Genomic DNA, 18851 nt, shown 5'->3' with positions numbered 1-18851 from the left:
TCATTGATTACATGGTAGCAGTCTCTGGCAGTTCACTCAGGAAACAGAAAACCATTCACCCAGCCAGGGCCATAACAAGGGTGGGGCAAGTAAGGCGCTTACCCTGGGCGCATCTTCATCAGGATTGCAAAGACTCAATAAGTAAACATAATAAGTTGCAGAAGTAAAGAGCGCAACGCATGCCAACCTAAGGAGAGGGGGCGCACAATTAATATTTTGTCCCCCAGTGCAAAAATACCTAATTATGGTGCTGCACCCAGCTCCCACTATGCCTGTCCTCCAGCAAACTATTGTAGCCAGCTGCCCTGGGTCTACCACACATGCTAACAATTGGGTGCATTATCATTTCTATCCAGCTGGAAGTTACATTTGGATGTTACAGTGAAGGTTTTCAAAACTGACTAGTGACTCTGAGTGCCTCCGTTTGGGCACCCAAACTCATATACCTTAAAGGAGCCTGATTTTCAAAGGGCATTGCCCAGCACTTTTTTGAAGTTTTAATTTTGTTATCGTGTCTTAAGTTGGACACTCAGAAATGGAAGAACACAAAATTACTTGCCACTTTTTAAAATCTTGTCTCACAGCTCTTAATCGAGGTCTGTTAGGTTTTCCTCTGTGCATTCAGTAATGACTTGGTCCATTCTTCAAATACCATCATTCCTTGATGCCGGCTCCACCTCAGTCTTACAAAATCTGGTAATACTCATGTCCATTGCTGTGAGCCATTCAGATGGGAAGAATGGCTCCCACTCTAGACTGACTACAAATGCTAACAAGGAATATATCCAGAGGAAATCAGACTTTTCCACTGACTGGAGTAAAAATGAGGGAAGTTAAATTTTGATTAATCAGCTAATCAAGTAGTCGGTGGAATTTCCATCGACTACTTGATTAGTTGATAAAGGGGAAGGGGGGCCCATGTCTCTTGCTACATTTCAAAGGCAGAGGCACAGCGGGGAGCCCAAACAGGGGAGGTGGAGGCGCAGCCAGGAGGCTGGGGTGAGCCAGTATTCAGCTGACCCAGCTCGCGCCCCATCCCAGAAGCTGTGCCTCTGCTTTTGAAATGTAGCCCGTGGCTCTTGCTATGTTTCAAAAGCAGAAGCACAGCTTCTGGGACCGGGCATGAGCTGGGACAGCTGATTCCCGACTGTCACCCGGTCTCCCGCTGTGCCTCTGCTTCCCCGCGGAAATGATGTTGTGGGGAATGGGCTTTTAAGCTGGCTCCCCCCAGCACCAGCTCCCCCCCTTGTTGCCTCTGATAGAGGCAGCAAGGGGAGCGGGGGAAGAAGTGACTAGTTTAGTGACTACTTGACTAGTTGCTTACATCCCTAGTAAAAATCAAGGATTTCAAAACCATCCATAGCTGTGAAACCTAATATCCCAGAGCCAGTTTTTTGATGATGATGAGAGGCAGCCACATGGGAAACCACCAATGGACACACCATCATCACTGCTACTGGAATTATTACAGTCCTGCCCTCTCTCTGTTCCTCTCCGTGGAACACACCCAGGACCAGCATAGGTGCGGGGAGCTGGCTGTGTCGCAGCCAGCATAAGTGTGGGGAGAGGCTATTGTATTCTCCCTTCCCAGCATAAAACTTCTCTTTGGCCTTTCTCTCCCTAATACCATGGAAGTGAGAGTGTTGGAGGTATGATGTGGGTGGGCTGACGAGGAGGCCAGTGTGTTCACGACTATGTGTATCTCCTGATTTTATAGTTTCCAGAATGAATGAACGCAGCCTGTGCTGCCTGTGCCACAAGGGTCTTCATAACTGTTGGCTTGCACCAAGCAATTATGGACTGAACAGCTGATTACAGAGCAAAACCTATGCTGTAGCCCTAATCTGTTTGCCAGAGGAGACTCAGGCTATGTCTACACTACAGGCTTCTTGCTCAAGAAGTTCTGTAAAAAGCATCCACACTGCAAAAGCGCATCGAAAAAGTGATGAGCTTTTGCACAAGAGAGTATCCAGACAGCATGGACGCTCTCTCGAAAGAAAGCACTGATAGCTTATTCATAGAATGGCCACCAGTGCTTTTTTTATAGGAGTTTTTTGTGCAAAAAGTGGCAGTTCCCTGTCCACACACACCTTTTTGCACAAAAGTTCTTGAGCAAAAAGGAGTTACTCTTTGTAGAAAGAGGAATAACTCTTGCACAAAAACCCCTCCAGTCTGTCGATTTATTTGCGCAAAAATGTGCTTGAGGTGTGGACGCTCCGTGAGTTTTTGTGAAAAAACTCTACAGTCTAGACATAGCTTCAGTGAAATATGACCTCCAGTCTACAGTAGGAAGCAGAGGCACTTGATTATAAAAGTGACATTGAAAGCAAAAAGTATATCTCGAAAATAAAAGAACAAACAAAAGCCTAAAATTCTCAACCCAGCTGTGTACTCCAGAAGTATTTGTGCTGGTTATCATTGAAAGGTAAGCAGGCACTTAGCATAATCATTAGTTTACATGCAACCCTATAGTTAATTGTTAGTGAGAGACATGATAATAGGCTCTAATTTGGTTAATTTATATTTCTTTTGTAGCAAATTTCTTTTTGCAGATTCCCAATTTGGTGCTGATGGTGGTGAAGATAGTTTGGGGAAATCTTTTTAAGGGGTGAGGGTGTTTTTGGTATTTGGATATGTGCCAAGCTACTCAGATTAATTTGGATGTTTCACAAACTTAAATCTGCATGCTGACAGAAAATTTGAAACCTCTTCCTTCATGGAAAAGTCCCACAAAATGTAATAGAAAATGATGATTTTTCTACATTTGTTTGGTTGGGGTTTTTTTTTTTTTTTTTTGGTCTTGCATAATATAATAGACAATTATATCCTTGCTCTGGAACTCCATATATGAAAATCTTTTAAAAAAATTATAATTCTCTTACAATTTTTCTAGATCTAAGCAAAATTTCTAAGCAATCTTGTTTAATTGTATAGAGCCATATTGCATTCACTCCTTATTACATTTTGTAAGACTTTTCAAGAAGTGTTTCTGTAAGGAAGGCAGTGTAACCTACCAGGGAGCAGGGGTGGCCAAGAGGTGCCTAGCGGGCACCTTACTACCTTACTACCGTGCAGCTGCTTTAAACAGCAGGCTGCTAATTGCTCTGCAAGCTGAGCAGGGAGAAGAAAGATTTGAGTCCTGTCCCCACTCCTCTAGCAAAATCCCCAAGTTCCAATTGGCCAGTTGGGCCAGTGGGAGCTGAGAAATTTTGCCGAAGACAGAGGCAGAAAATGAAGCCTCCTCCCTCTCTCCCTTCTTCCCTCCCTGTGCCGGAGCAGAACCACATGAAGCAACCCCACCCATTCACTCCCCCCACCCCACACACACACACATGCAGGGAGCCTGTCTCAGGTTCCTGCAGGCTGCTGACTGGGAGCCGACTAGGTAAGGGCCTTCCATCCAGAGCCTGCCTCTGGCACCCTACCCCCTCTTTCCCCCCAACTACCTGCCCCAGGCTATCATCCCAATCCTCGGTATCCCCTCTCCCCACTTCTTCAAGGTCACAACTCCCTCCCAGACTCTGCACCCCCTCTTACTACATTTAAAATGCAGAGCTGCAGTGCAGGTGACTCCCAGAGCTGGCACAAAGCCGGGACTGCTCAGTCCCAGCTCATGCTGGCTCCTGGAGCTACTCCCACTGCAGCACTGCAGAACGATCCTTATTGACTAGTTGTGTAGTCGAAACAAATTGTATAAACTTCACAATTAGATAGATAACTGCAATTTAACATCCTCACTCAAAACACTGTTAGAAAAAACTGCAGAAAAAGAACTAACCTTGTTTTGCTTCTTTGTGACGTATGACGATATTTTAAGGGATACTATCAACGTAGGTGTGGTCTGCACATTAGTTTTGAACTGTTTACGTGAAAGACTGTTATTTTTAAAGACTCCTACTAGTATAACTCTTGGTGTGGATTCAGTTACAGTGGTATAAAAGTGCTTATGTTGCTACGGCTTATTCCTCAATTACTAAGGCTAGGTCTACACTAGGAAATTAGGTTTATATAAGTTCGGCGTGTGACAAATCCAGTTAAACCAGTCCAGTTCCTGGGATGGACAGCTACGTTTATGGGGGAATTTTGCTGTCAGCTTAGACAGCTTAGAATCCAACAGGTGGATTGCACATGTTGACAAGAGGGGCTCTCCTGAAGAGCTGTAGCAGCATCTCTGGAGGGTGCTGCTGTAGCGACTTCTGTGTAGAAAGCCCTGGGATATATCTATGTAACTACATACAGTCTAGGGGGCATTGCATAGCTTTAACTAAACCAACATAGTGAAAATGGTGCAATTCTTCTGTGTAGACAAGGCCTTAATTTAAGCCCAAAAATAGGGTGAGGGATAGCGTTTATAAACTGAATGGGCTAAATCTTGAGGTGCTAATAGTTTTTACTCAGCTCTTATTGAGACAGACAGCCTCACTGAAGTCACCAATCGATAACACTATTTGCTCAATAGTACTTATGCATCAATTTTATTTTTATGTTAAACCCAAATTACAATAACTGGAGTGCTTGCTTACATTCCATGGAGTTTAGTCTCTCTCGGCTTGCAGTGGAACAGACAACACAGTCAGACACCAAGAATCATTCAGATGCTCTTGCAGTCTACTTACAACAGTCCTATTAATTTAGTAAGATAGTTTTGTTGCACACAAATATCTGTTGATATTCTGGGGTTAGTGCTTTAGTTCTATTTTAATTCTCGCCAAATGAGGCTCTCCAGTGAGTGGCTCACTGAAAGTAAATGCAGCGATATAGGCACACATTGCAACCAGAGACTTGCTAGCACCCTCTTTAGAGCATCACAGGTATATGTTGTGACTACTAATGATTATGTCTGAGTAATTAGCTGTATTACTAAAGATTAGAAAGTGATCTTAAAAATCTTTTCTTTTCTTTACTGATAACTATTAGCTATCTCTTTACACATTGTAGATCCTCACAGCAGAGTGTGCCTTACGTCAACTGACCAGGACGATCCTCTTAGCTCATATATCAATGCTAACTACATCAGGGTAAGAGCTCAGCAGTCCAATGTATCTGCATAGATTGTTAGCAACTGATCGTTTAAAAACAATCATACTGTCAATTGGCTTCTAAAGACCATCTTGTTTTTTCTTTTTCTCTCTTGTTTTTATATTATTGGAAACAGAACCTCAGAGTGCAACTGTAAAGGTTCTGGTCCAATAAAAGTAAGATATTTGCCATTTTTTACATGAAATTCTCCGACTCTCTGATTGGATGCAAGCAGAAATCCCAGCAAAGTCCATGCGAATTATGCCTGCAAGATTTGACCCAGAGTTACCACCAGGTGGTTGTAGCATGAATCAATCCCATTTGCACAGTACTGCCTGCTGCTTGTACAAGCTGAAGTGGCACCTTCTACCTTGGTTGTATGTATGTGTGTGTGAATGCGCGAGAGAGGGAGTGAGCGTAATATCTCTTCAATTAGTAACTGTTGACCGGATACTGCAGTCTTTACTCAGGCAGTAATCCCATTGCAGTCAATGAGAGCTTTCCCTGTATAAAGATTGAAGTGTCCAGGGATGTGCGTGTGTACCGTTTGATAATTATCTGTTGTTGCTTTGTTGGCAGGGCTATGGAGAAGAGGAAAAGGTATATATTGCTACTCAGGGACCCATAGTTAATACTGTCAGTGATTTCTGGAGAATGGTGTGGCAAGAGCGTTCTCCTATCATTGTCATGATTACCAATATAGAAGAGATGAATGAGGTAATGATATTACATATGAGCTGTGTCTCAATCTTCTGTGTATTTTAGGCACAGGTGCCATGCTCATGGAAATAAATGAATTGGTTCAGGGACCAAAGTTTACAGTGCATTGCAGTTAACTTTTTGAAGTCACCTCTGAAGGTTTCAAAAGCAATGCCCCACGAAGTTCAAGCCCTATTGATTTTTTTATGTCAATACCGATAAACAGTAGAGTAACACTGGATAAAGAAGTTCGGACCCTATGTATTTTGGGTTATTTTCTGCAACCATTTTCCATGAAGCTGTCCCTGCTTCATTAAACATACTGGCTGTGTCTAGACTGCATCCCTTTTTTGTAAAAGTGATGCAGATTAGACATATCGCAATTGCAAATGAAGCGGGGATTTAAATCTCCCCGCTTCATTAGCATAAAAATGGCTGCCACTTTTTTCCGGCTCGGAGCTTTGCCGGAAAAAAGCGTCAGTCTAGACGCGGATCTTTTGGAAGATAAAGCCTTTTCCGAAAGATCCTTTATCCCTTATTTTAAGAGGGATAAGGGATCTTTCAGAAAAGGCTTTATTTTCCGAAAGATCTGCGTCTAGACTGGCGCTTTTTTCCGGCAAAGCTCTGAGCCGGAAAAAAGTGGCAGCCATTTTTATGCTAATGAAGCAGGGGAGATTTAAATCCCCGCTTCATTTGCAATTGCGATATGTCTAATTTGCATCCCTTTTACGAAAAAAGGATGCAGTCTAGACACAGCCAGTACTCTGTCGTGTTATGATGTTAGTTATGATGAGAAGCAGCTAAAGAGGATCTGTATGTGGAGGATTGCCCCCTGTTTAGCATTTTGGGAAATGCTTTTAAAATACTGCAGCTGATTAAAGATGTTCCAAACTTTTTTGAATCACCCTGTGCTAGAATTGGTATTTATGAGAGTTAGTTGTCTGTGGATATGTAATGTATTTCTACCAGTCCATCCCATACAGCTTTATCTGCAAAGTCTCATGCTCCCACAATTTGCATCCTGGCTGCTTTGGGATGATGTAGCCAGTATCGAAACATTATTCCACATGACCCCAAAACAGCAGTGATGCAAATTGTGGAAGTGTGAGACTTTGCAACAGCAATGCAGAAAATGTGAGGCCAGAAATAAAAGTGAGGTAAAATTTTCAAAAGTGATTTAGGAGCCAAAGTCCCACTTTCAGCATTACAAGGCCTAAGTGATTTAGACAGCTAAGTCCTGTTTTAGGCTCCTAAGTCAGTTAGATATTGCAAAACTGAACAGAGAAATGTCTGCATACCTTTATAAATCTGAGTCTGAGGAGCGTAGCTCCCACAGACTTTCAATGGGATTTAGGGCCAGATTCTCAAAGCTGATTAAGCACCTGAAGGTGCAGAAAGGTACCTGATGGGGTTTTCAAAAGCACTTGTGTATTTAAAAATCTGGCTCTAAATGGCTAGGTCACTTTGGAAAATGGGACTTAGACTTCCAGATCACTTAGTCACTTTGGAAAATGTTATCAATATAGACTTGAGAAGAAAAAATGAGCAAGAGGCAATCATACCCTCCATTGTCTTCTCTGCTGTCACTCTTTCCCGCTCTGGTTTTTACATCTGGGCTGTACCACTGAAATGCAAAATAATGTTGGCATCAGTGTTTCCTGTTGTTTAGCACCAACAGACTCTCTCACCTGTCACATCAGCCCCAGGAAACACTGCACTGCCATGTTACTATCACAGTAGAGTTACTGGATACAGCCTGCATCTAGCTTACAGAGACTGAGTTTCTCCTGATACCTTTTGTATCCAAAATGAAATGGTTCAGTGAGACTCAAACATAAATATAGGGTAAGGTCTTTCATACTAACATCTTCTATGTTCCCTTTTTTCCTACCACGTATTCCTATAGAAATACCAGGTCTCGCAATGTGTAGGTTTAGAACTAAAGCCTTTGTTCTGCCAGTGATGCTAGTAAGCGTGTCTTTGTGCTTCTGCTACACACAGTGGCTTGGCTCATGCGAGGGTGAACGACTCAGTCTCCCAGCCCTCTGTCACATCTAATCCAAACTGACAGACAGCCCACAGAAATGTGTGGGCGATCCAACTCCACTCACTTCAGCAGCATCGCGTCTGTGCTATTGATAGCTGCTGGCGCATTTGACGCTTTTTACAATGGATTCTGCAATGGAAGAGGGGGGAGGAATTCAGTCTGCGTTTACAGTGACACAATGGGCCACATTCATTTGTAGGGTAAAGCAACACAGCTTCATTGATGGAGCAACACCTGTTTCCACTCTCACAGAATTTGGCCCAGCAGCTCTTGGAGACTTTTTTGAGTCCTTGGCCATTCCCTGCCAGCAGAATTTTTTTTTTTAATTTGCTCACAAGGTTTAAGGCCAGATCATGCTGGACTTTGCAGAAGGGAGGGCTTTTAAGTATCCCCTCTCCCTTCACTTATGTAGGTGCATCAAGACCTCCTACAATAGCAGCCCCGTTAATCTGGAGAGCAGGCGGGCAGCTTGCTCTCTGCTTTATCCCTGGGGCGCCATTTGTTCCTCCACACTGGTCCATGGGAGAAGCTTACAAGCAAAGTCCCTGCCACACCGTGCAACCGTGTCGTTTCCCATTAAGCCCCATGTAGGAGCTCAGAGTTGCAGCAGGGGGAGATACCTCTCCCCAGACCCTGAAGTTGTTGCAGCCAGCGGGAAGGCACCCGTCCCTGCTTGCCCCAGCAAGGAGCTGCTGCAGCCAGGGCAGCTCTGTGCTGAGTTCTACTTCCTGCCAGCTGCAGCAGCTCTGTGCTGGGGCCAGCAGAGAAACAGCTAGTGCAGCAGGTCCAGCTCCTAGGCAGGGCACCATCAGGTGCAGAGGAGCCCCATCCCCTGCCCCAGGAGCCAGACTTGCTGGCTGGTTCCAGGACCCAGTGTGTCCCCCAGTACAGCAGGCACCAGGTAGCCTGCCTTAGCGCTGCTACCCAGGAGCTGCCTAGATAAACCCAAGCCCTAACTGCCCTGCCCAACCCCAAGCCTCCCAACCCAGAGCCACTTCCTGCACCCTAAACCTCTCATCGCCAGCCCCACCCCAAAGCCCTCACCCCATCTGAGAACCTGTATCCTCTCCTGCACCTCAACCCCCAGCCCTGATGTCCTCCCCAAACCTGGAGCCTCCTCTTGCATGCCAGGGCCCTCACCCCCTCCTGCACCTCAACCCCCCGCCTCAATCCACAGCCTCCTCCTGCATTACAAATCCCTTGGCCCCACTGGGAGCCCCCTTCTGCACTCCAAACCCCTTATCCCCAGAGCCCTTGCACACCCCAACCTCCTCTCCCAGCCCTGAGCCCCCCATCCCAGAGCCCTCACATCCCTGAGCCCCCTCCCACACTTAGAACCCCTTGGCTGCACTCCTACTACATGAATTTTGTTATATGCGCACTAATATCAATATGATGTGTTGCTCCTCACCTCTACATTGGTGCACATAACAAAATTCATTCTGCTCAGAGGTGGGGAAAATTAAAGAGAACACTGTTTACAAGGGGAGTAATCTCTGCCAATGTGCGGGGGGCCTACTTCACACACATGGAGCAGCCCCAGGAAAAATATGTGATAGACAGTCTTTCCCAGAACTTTTCTTTTAAGCATTGCTCTCCATTACCTCTTAAGTAGCATTGTGGCACAAATGACACAATATATCCTTAAACATGGATTATAACTTCATTTATTTAGACAGTATGGACTGATTCAGTGCAATTTATAAATTTGGCCAAAGTAATTAAGCAAAACTAAAATCACTATTCTGACATTTTCTTTGTTTTAGCTCCTTTGCTTTTCCCATTATAAGGCAGGATTCCAACCACACTAGATATTCCAAAATCATTTCCAGTTATGTCCCTTTTTAGGGAAAACATACAGATTACAATTTCAGATTCACAGAGCAATAGTTCTTTATTAGAGACAGAAAAGGGGTGATGCACATTTCAATATCAGTTTATGCACAGTACATAAATAATTATTGTTAAAGAGCAGAATATTAATAAATATATATCATTAAAATAAAAATAGACTAGAATACTAATACATGTTGCCACATTTCTTACCTGCTTCCCAAATGAAATTTAAAAATGTGTAGATACATCACATTGCACACACATAAACCAAGTATTATCTACCTGCTACATCAGGTAGATAATTGCACAATTATTAGACTTGCTGCATATAAAGAGAGGTTTTAACCAGAGTAATATGAGTGCAAAGAAGACTATGTGAAACTTTGGCCCTTATGTTTGAAGGAAAAGGTTGAACTGCATCTTGTTAAAGAAATAGTCCTTATTCATCTAAGCATGCACTTGACATGGGTTTTGCTCAGTAAAGTGAGTTGTCTCCTTAAATATATTTTCTGTTGCATGCAGAAATGTACAGAGTATTGGCCAGAGGAGCAGGTCACCTATGAAGGAATAGAAATCACAGTTAACCAGGTCATACAAGCGGATGATTACCGATTAAGACTTATCACCCTGGAGGTAAGATTACTCAGATGTATTTATAATGACATGGACATCCAAAACTTACACACGTTCATGGAGCACGAGTGTTCATGGAGAACTGAGTACAAATCTATCCTCTGTGCATATATCAGTTGTTGCTACTGCATTCGCAGTTCCCCAGTTCAGATCCCAAAAATGTGAACAATGCAGTAATAAAATCAGAGATGTAAACTGGATGTGTACAGTCAAAAGGCTTTCAGGCCACTTGTAACAGGAATATGTTCATTCACTGGAAGAGATCAGTGAATCATTCTGTGCAAGTGTCTTCTATGCTGACATGTTAGCTTGAGGATAGTAACTTACGTAACGTTGAACCAGCCTTTATAAGTTATACTAAAGATACTGGCTTTAGGTTAACCTAATAAACTTTGTGACGATGTTGTATGGAGTACAAGGAATTTTGTGCAGTATGGGTCAGCTCCTTGACTGGTATAAATTGGCTTAGCTCTTTCCCAGGAGCTATATACTTGATTTACCCTAGCTGAGGGTTTGGCTCAATGTGAGGTTTTACATGTTCTAGGTTGTGTAGAGATCTCAGGCAGATGTTAATCTGAGAAAAAATTAAATTGTGCTTCTACTCTTCATATTAACATTATTAAACATTTCTTATATTTTTGTGTTATAAAATTATTGGGTGCAAAATGTTACACAGAAAGCTAAGATAACAATAGGGCTGGGAAGGGAACTCAGGAATCCTAGTCTAATGTCCTGTCCATTCTAAACCATTTGTTCTACTCCTTTGTCTATATGTTGTCTCCTCCAGTTTCACTCAGTAATATGTCTGTGACGGGGTGTGGTCACAGAAGACTGCTTGGGATTGTTCCCCGGTGTGCTAATCATGCCACTGACACCCACCTTCTTGCTCTCTGGGGCTTCCCATCACCCCGCTCGCTACACTAGATCCTCTGGTCTCCCCCAGACAAAGCACAGAGTTGGGGTTACTGCCTCCCTAAAGAGCAATGCAGACACTGAACCACTTCCGCTCTAGGAGAATGCTGTTATAGGGGACAGCACCCAGGTAGCCAACCCCCAAAAGGGATCAAATCCTCGAATAAATCCATCTTTCTCTGTGTAAAAGCTTTACACAGGGAAAGCTCATGAGGATGTTCACCCTCTTTATCAATGAAAGAAAGATGCATATTAGTCATTCCCCACAGGTAACAATATTTACACCGGGCCTGATCATAAACAAAAATTATTAAGAACAAACAGCAGGACTTAAGTGGTTGCAAGTGAAAACAGACAGATCAAAATAAGTGATTAAATTCAAATGAAAAGAAAATGCACAGAGAGTTCTAATTCACTAAAAAACTTATTGAATGTGGATTCTTACCCTAACGAGCTGTTCTTACTTCAGGCATAGTCTTCAAGTCAAAGATGATCTTTACTCTGACTTTGGTCTCCAGCTCTTTGTATCCTTTCCAGGTTTTACAGGCCTGCCAAAGACAAAGGACTAATAGCTTCCCATTGCTTAAGTAGTCATTTCCGCAGGGTGGAAACCTTTTGTTTTACATCTCCACTTTCATGGGAAAATATCAAGTCAAAACGGAATCCCAATACCATGTGGTATGGCCATACATCTTACTAGTCCAATCACATTTGGATTTACAGGACAAACAAGGAAGTTTACAAGTCATTATGCAGCTCACCAAGTCGTTGAGACACCAGTAATGACACTTATTATTACATTTAAGGCTATAAACTGTGTCATACTTCATATTTCTAACTTTAAATATGAGAATGATACATGCACCAAAATAGGATATACAGATGCAACAGATTGAAACATTAAAAGTGATTGGTTACATGAAGTATTTTGTTCAAAGTATCTCCAAGTTATGCATATTAATATTTATAAGCCGATGTTCATAAAGCATGGGGAGACCATCACAATGTCTACCAATCTAATTAGCAGTTGTTGATGGGACAATTATTCCACCATTGTTCACTGCGGCTAACCCCTTCTTGACACTTCTTGTCCTCATCATTCTATAATGCAGTGAACTATAATGCAGTGAGCTAGGTAAGCTAGCACTGAAATTGCTTTAAGGAAACATGCTATAGTAAACAGAATGAAATTGCTGATAGCTTATTATGGATCTTGCGTAGCAGGCAGAATATTCCTGGTCAGGGTTCTGTGGGTGTGTTTGTGTAGATTTGGTCCTGAGCTGTTGCAGGGAGTTCCGTGAGCAGATGGTAGAGTTTCTTTTGTATTCCTCAGTGGGATCAAAGGATAGCAGCCTGTAGAACGTGGTGTTGCCTGGCAGACTCCTGTTTGTAATCTGACCTGTTCATGATGACTACAGCACCCCCTTTGTCAGCCTCCTTGATTATAATGTCAGAGTTGTTTTTGAGGCTGTGGATAGTGTTGCATTTTGCATGGCTGAGGTTATGGGGCACATGGTGTTCTGTGCATGTTTTCAGAAGCACTCAATGTAGAAGTCCAGACTGGCATTTCTACCTTGTTCAAGATATCGCTGTCCTATTTCACAACACACTAGGTTCCATGATCTTAAGGCATGTACCTGAACAGGCAAAGTAGAATTGGTTCCCAAACTGAAAACAAGCCTCCTTACACCCAAGCAGCTTTGCGTCTTAACCAGCTGTGTGCTAATAGGCAGATAGCCAGCCTATGAAATCCTGTGTCTGAATCAACAGCATGGAAAGTCTGTCAGTCATGCATTTGGCACAGAGGATGAGGTGAAGATCACATTCCGAGACAAGTGGGAATGAAAGATTGCTTCCAAACATGGGCAGTTTTGTAACAGTCTTAAATACAACCCTGTGTCAGACAGAGTGACACAACAGCAAGGCCAAATCTGAGCCAAACCCTATTTGTGTCCCCTTGTCTCACAGACAAGGCCTTTGATAATTTCACTTAGCCACTGCAACTATCTCAGTGAAATTCACCAGACCTGCCAAGATGACAAGGTTATTGGAGAATTGTTGTTAAATGCAGATGTTTAATTCTAGTGATCACAGCTGATCAAAAAATTTCCTCTCAGACCTGGTTTTGACAGAAAATTGTTTTCTGACAAATGAATTTTTTTGTTAGACATGTCCATCTGTTTTGCATGGAAAAGTTCAAAGTTTTCATTCAAAAACCAAACCCACCAGAAGTGATCAGTTATGCAACACTTGGCAGATTTCTTGGAGGGTCTGGGGAACGCCAGACTTTTAAAGTCCAAGAACCCAGGCAATCCTGCTAAGCACAATGTATGAGGCTGCAGCTTTAGGAAAGCCCCCCTCATGTGCACTGCCCTTGGACTGGGGACCCCAGGCTTTTCAGGGCCTGTGACTGCAGGGCAGCTCTGCCATGTCAAGGACATCAGGGTTTCCAGGCTCCCAACCATAAAGCAGGGAGCCTAAAAATCCTGGCGTGACATGCTCCAAGCCACCCCTTCCACCTGAGGCCCTGCCCCTTCCTGGAACACAGAACTGGGTCTTCCTGCCCCCCCCCTTTCCCAGGGGTCCACCAATGCGGTCAGCCCCACTGGCTGTGAGAATCCTGCAGTGAATTATTTTGTGGATTTCTGCTTTGTGGTAATTTTTTTTTTAATTGTTTGGATTGGACATCCTGAATTTCAGCCAGCTCTACTCAATTGTGCATTTATTGCAGGAGTAAATCTGGCTCCATTTGTGTATCTAGTGATGCAGGATTCTACAGGGAGGTAGAATTTTTAAATCAAATTATTGGTGGGGTTCAGGCATGGCTTATCGCACCAGGCAGCCCATCGCAGATAAAAAGGACTAGAGAGAGGTATGGAAGGAGAGAGGACTAAAATCTGTGTGTAATATAATAACTGAAGCTTTGATTGACATTACAAGTGTCCAAGCACATAGTTCTTTTTCCCTACAATATGCTCCCTCCCATTCACTTTACACTTGATTCTTCAATTAAGCAACATGTCAGCTTTCAATATCTTTGGGACAGTACTATGGAAAACAAAGCTTGTTGCTGAATAGTTCCGAGCGGCCAGAATAGGAATAAGGGTGCGGTTTAGTGCGATGTCATTGCCTGGAACTCTTCTTTTATCATATAATGGCAGGAATGCTTGTGACTCTGGAGTACACTTACAATAAATGACTTGGTAATGAAAACCACAGAAGCCATTATTTCCATCACATTCTCTAACACCATGGACATTCTCCCCTTGACAGAAGTAGGATGTTGCAGCATCTAAACTGATTAGAAATTTAATGTGATCCACCAGCTGCACCGTGGACTCCGATGCACATTTCTCAGCAACAGGGTTTGAAAATGGTTAATCATAATTCCTTTTAAGGCAGAGGTCAGGCCTTAGCAGGCTTTGAGAACTTGGAAAGGGAATAAAGCAAAAAGTGGGAAGCTTTTTTTCTTTTTCAAAGGAACCTAACAAGGGTATAGCCACTGATTGATTATCCCAGACTTCACAGGAGCATGATTCTGGGCTTTGAACCACCAATTAAACCTGGTTTCTTCCCACTCTAACCCCAGGCCTCCTGAATCTCAGTGAAGCATAGATAAAAAGTATTTTATTTTCAGTGGGAATGAATGTATACAGAATTGCTGCATTCAGGGTTCTCTGATTGGGAAGTTTAAATCGGTAACAATGTAAAGAACACTAAATGTATCCTGAACTAGTGATTATTTTTTCCTATCCCCTGGAAGAGTTACTTTGCATACGTATTCTTGTTTCTTCCTAAATTTGTGTTCTGGAAGCACTGGTTTTCATAAAAGTTGGACTCTGCTTTCAAAATGTGGTTATAAAACTAGTGCTCTTGACTGCTGTGGCTGGGTTCTCAAGGAGCCTACAGTGTAACTGTAAAAATACTGAATAGCTTAGGTGCCTAAATCTCATTTTCAGAAGTGACTCTTGGTCCCGATCCTTACGGGTATTCCAGCAACTAATTCTGGTTGATTTCATTGGAAGGTAAAAGCCTAAATACCTTTGGTTATGTCTACACAGCCAAACCGCTATTTCGAAATTAATTCAAAATAGCAGAGCACTTATTTTGAATTTGGTAAACCTCATTCCACAAGGAATAACGCCAAATTCGAAATAGCTATTTGGAAATAAGTGCTGTATAGACACTTATATTGAAATAGGGGGCCTCCAGACTTCCCAGGGTTCCCTGGTGGCCACTCCAGCCTCAACCAAGAACACTTCTGCCCCTCCCACTTCCCCGGAGCCCTTAAAGGGGTTGACTCTGGCCACAGTACCTGTGCCAGCTCCAAGCCTGCCAGCCCAGAGCCAGTAGTCACTGCCCCTGACCCAGTGGCCCCAAAACATGAGCCAGCAAGCCACTGGCAGCCAGCTCTCCACCACTCCCCAAGAGCAGTCTGCCAGCTCCCAGGAGCCTGCCAGGGCCAGGAGAAGGTGGGCGCCTTCCTGGTCCAGGGTGGAGATCATGGACCTTATTCGGGTTTGATGGGGATGCCTCCAACATCCATAATCTCCACCAGGGCCGGATGCAGGCATGGGCGAGCTAGGCAACTGCCCAGGGCGCCAACTGATAGGGGGCACCTGATGGCAGCTGTAAGGGGCGTGCGGCGTCCCTTACAGCTGACATCAGGCACCGCGTGCCCGGCTCCCGCAGTGCCAGCCCGCCCGCATCCTTGCGGTGCTGGCCAGCAACGCCCTTTCCCCCACAGCTGCGGGGCCCTACATGGCCCAGCGCACGCGCCAGCAGCAACAGCCGGGCCAGACTGGGCCGTACATGCGCCATGCGCCCCATGGGTGGGCCCGTGCATGCGCCGTGCGCCCGAGGGCGGTGCCGCGCACCCGTACCCAGGGCACCAGAATACCTCGGGCCGGCCCTGATCTCCACACTAGATGGCTGCCAGCCCGGCCACCAAAGGCCACATGTGAACCCAGGAGCAGGTTTGCATGAAAATCAAGTTGGTCTGGCGATACCCCCAACCCTGAGCCCTGAGCTTCCCCTCCCCCTTCTTCCCCTTGCTTCCCCCTTCCAGCTCCCTCCTCCCAGGTTTCCCCCTCCCCTCTTCCACCCTCTCTTCTCCCCTCTCCTGCCTCCTTTCCTCAGTCTAACTAGAGTTCATTTCCCCCCCCCAGTTTTGTTAAATAAAGAGAGTTTGTGTTCATGAAAATATGTGTATTTTATTTAACATCAGGAAAGGGGGTTAGGGAGGGGTAAGTGGAAGGACGTGAGGGAGGAATGAGGCACAAGCCCCCAGTGGGGCAGACCAAGGAGGCTCTTAGTGCTCCTCAGGGTGGAAGCTCTCCCGCAGGGCCTCCTGGATACTGACAGCCCCCCGATGGACCTCCCGTATGGCAGCCTGCAGAAAGTGCAGCCGGGCTTGCAGCAATGTGTCCACGAGAAGCACCAGAGTGCCAGGGGCAGCTCTGGCTCCATGCTGTAGAGTGCTGTGATGTCCCAAGTGAGGGCAACCAGATTACACAGAAACAAAATGCTTTGCTTTCCCTATTCGAGGTAGGCAAGCAAGCAGGGAAAGTTGAGAACTGGCTGTCCCGGTGGGGTCCCTTTAAGCACAGGCCTCAGATAGCATCAGGCAGCAGCCACACAAAGTAACTCCTGACCTGATGTCCTGCTGGACCTGGTTCCGGCCGGCCTTAAATGTGATTCACCGTCCACTCAGTGTGGACGTGCTATTTTAAAATAGCAAAACACTGTTTCAAAATGCATTTTGTGTGTAGACGCGTTATTTTGAAATAACTTATTTTGAATTAACTATTTCAAAATAAGATATTTTGAAATAACGCTGTAGTGTCGATATAGCCTTTGAAGATCTGGAGCCAATGTCCCATTGAATGTCACTGTGACTTACATGTGGATTTTAAAGGTATTCAGTTTTTGCTATGTTCAGTTGTTTGTTTCATTTTCAGAAGTGACTTAAGCACTGAAGAGTTTTACATCCCATTGATTTTCAGTGAGATTTGGGTTCCTTAGTGTGTGTGTCACTTCTGAAAATTAGACTAAATTAATTGAGCTTTGCAATGCTGAACAGAGCAATGCCTTTTACAAATCTGGGCCTTAGGCACTTTTGAAAATGTTGCTCCTAGTTCTTAGTCCAAAAGCAAAATTGCTCTTCACTACGTCCTTAAAATTCAGTCAAGTGCTTAAAGGAGTCTGTGGAAGCTAAAGGTTACTTACCCTGGAAACCCCTACATTCAGAAGAGAATTGCTCAGCCCAGTGCTGGCTGCTCTTAAGGCTAAGACCAAGACTTTGAGGACACATAGCTCCACTAGCACATTTGAAATGTAGGCTTACGGTTAGTTGTGTTGGGGCCCCAAAAATCAGGTGGGCAGATTTAATGAGCACATCTGAATATTTGGCAGCATTTGTGATTTCATGGTGACTCAGAGACTTTGAAGAAAATGGAAATGTGCTCAAGATAAACGCAAGGTCATAACTAGGCCTTAATCTCACTTTCCTCAGTGTCTCTGAGGCCTGGTCAACCTAAAATACACAATTCCAGCTATGTTAATTAGGTAGCTGGAGTCAGCGTACCTTAAAATGCCATCCACACAGCGAGAGGCTGACAGGAGCACAAGCTCCCGTCAGCTTCCCTTACTCCTCGCAGAACGAGGATACCGGATGCTGCCGGGTGTGGCCCTCAGTGTTCAATTTACGAGTCTACATTAAACCTGCAAAATCAAATACCAATAGATCGACCTTCAGGAGGTCAATCTTGCTGGTGTAAACATGCCCCAAATGTCTTTTTCTGTGTGCATATGATTATATACTAGCAGAAATACTCGGCGTAGCACGGGAAAAATATAGTAAAAGGTGTGATGAATGAACTATGTGAATTACATTAACATAGCATATTTTATTGGAAATACTTTTCTCTTATATATTACTTTAAGAAATTAACATAGTTAGTGATGTGCTTAGAAAACGACAGAGCCCATAGGGTCCCTTTTCTCAATCCCCACAAATCAGGAAGGTCCATGTTCCCTTAAAGACTCTATGCAAACCAATGCCTGCAGCCTCCTTGCCAGAAGCCCTGAGAAATGGAGGAGATATCTCCTGGGCTCTGCAGCAGCAGCAAATCACTGCTCCCCAACTAGCCACTCCCCGAGTGCCTTCAGTGCACGTTCCATGGGGCAACCTGAATGGACTTCCTAGTGGCAGCTGGACTGGTTGCATTGATCAGACAAAGCGAAACACCTTCAGACCAGGTGCAATTAGTGATATCTAGATGATCAGAACATGAAGCACCTGAACATACCTGTTCTAATGAGAATAGGCTGTTCCGAGTGTTCTGTGTCATCCTCAGGCTCCACGGTGCTCAAAACCTTGTCCTCCTACTCACCTCCTCTTTGTACAGTGAGCTGAATACTGCAAAGTGCATAATGCCAGTGGCACTTGCTGATAACACACACAGCCTTGCCAGGAGAATGCACGCAGCCCAAAGAAGGGCAAGTGGTGGGATGGCTCATTTGGGTGTGTGGGGGGAGGGAAGCAACTTTAATTTCCAGAAGGGGTTCAGCCAGAGTCCGGCTGCATGAAGATGTTGAGAGGCTGTGATAGCTGGAGGCTTCTCCCAGCCACAATTAGCAAGGTTAGACCCCAGCCAGCATCAGCCACATTTGGGTCTGTCCTGGAGACCTGCTGGTGCCCTAG

The 18851-nt window shown here is 44.5% G+C and overlaps 1 protein-coding gene across 5 annotated transcripts in view; it reads left to right on the top strand.

Annotated features, from left to right (window-relative positions):
• The window catches only part of PTPN5 (protein tyrosine phosphatase non-receptor type 5), a 160090-nt gene that overhangs the window by 124943 nt on the left and 16296 nt on the right, over positions 1 to 18851 (top strand). For all 5 annotated transcript variants that reach the window (XM_075928115.1, XM_075928116.1, XM_075928117.1 and 2 more), the window contains 3 exons: positions 4939 to 5018; positions 5599 to 5736; positions 10124 to 10234. In XM_075928115.1, coding sequence (XP_075784230.1) covers positions 4939 to 5018; positions 5599 to 5736; positions 10124 to 10234 — 329 coding nt within the window. The remainder of the gene's footprint in view (positions 1 to 4938; positions 5019 to 5598; positions 5737 to 10123; positions 10235 to 18851) is intronic.

The sequence above is a fragment of the Pelodiscus sinensis genome, chromosome 4 (assembly GCF_049634645.1).
Source record: "Pelodiscus sinensis isolate JC-2024 chromosome 4, ASM4963464v1, whole genome shotgun sequence".
Taxonomy (NCBI): domain Eukaryota; kingdom Metazoa; phylum Chordata; order Testudines; family Trionychidae; genus Pelodiscus; species Pelodiscus sinensis.
The sequence above is the reverse complement of the archived record's forward strand: the minus strand, read 5'-3'. Positions and strand labels throughout refer to the sequence as shown.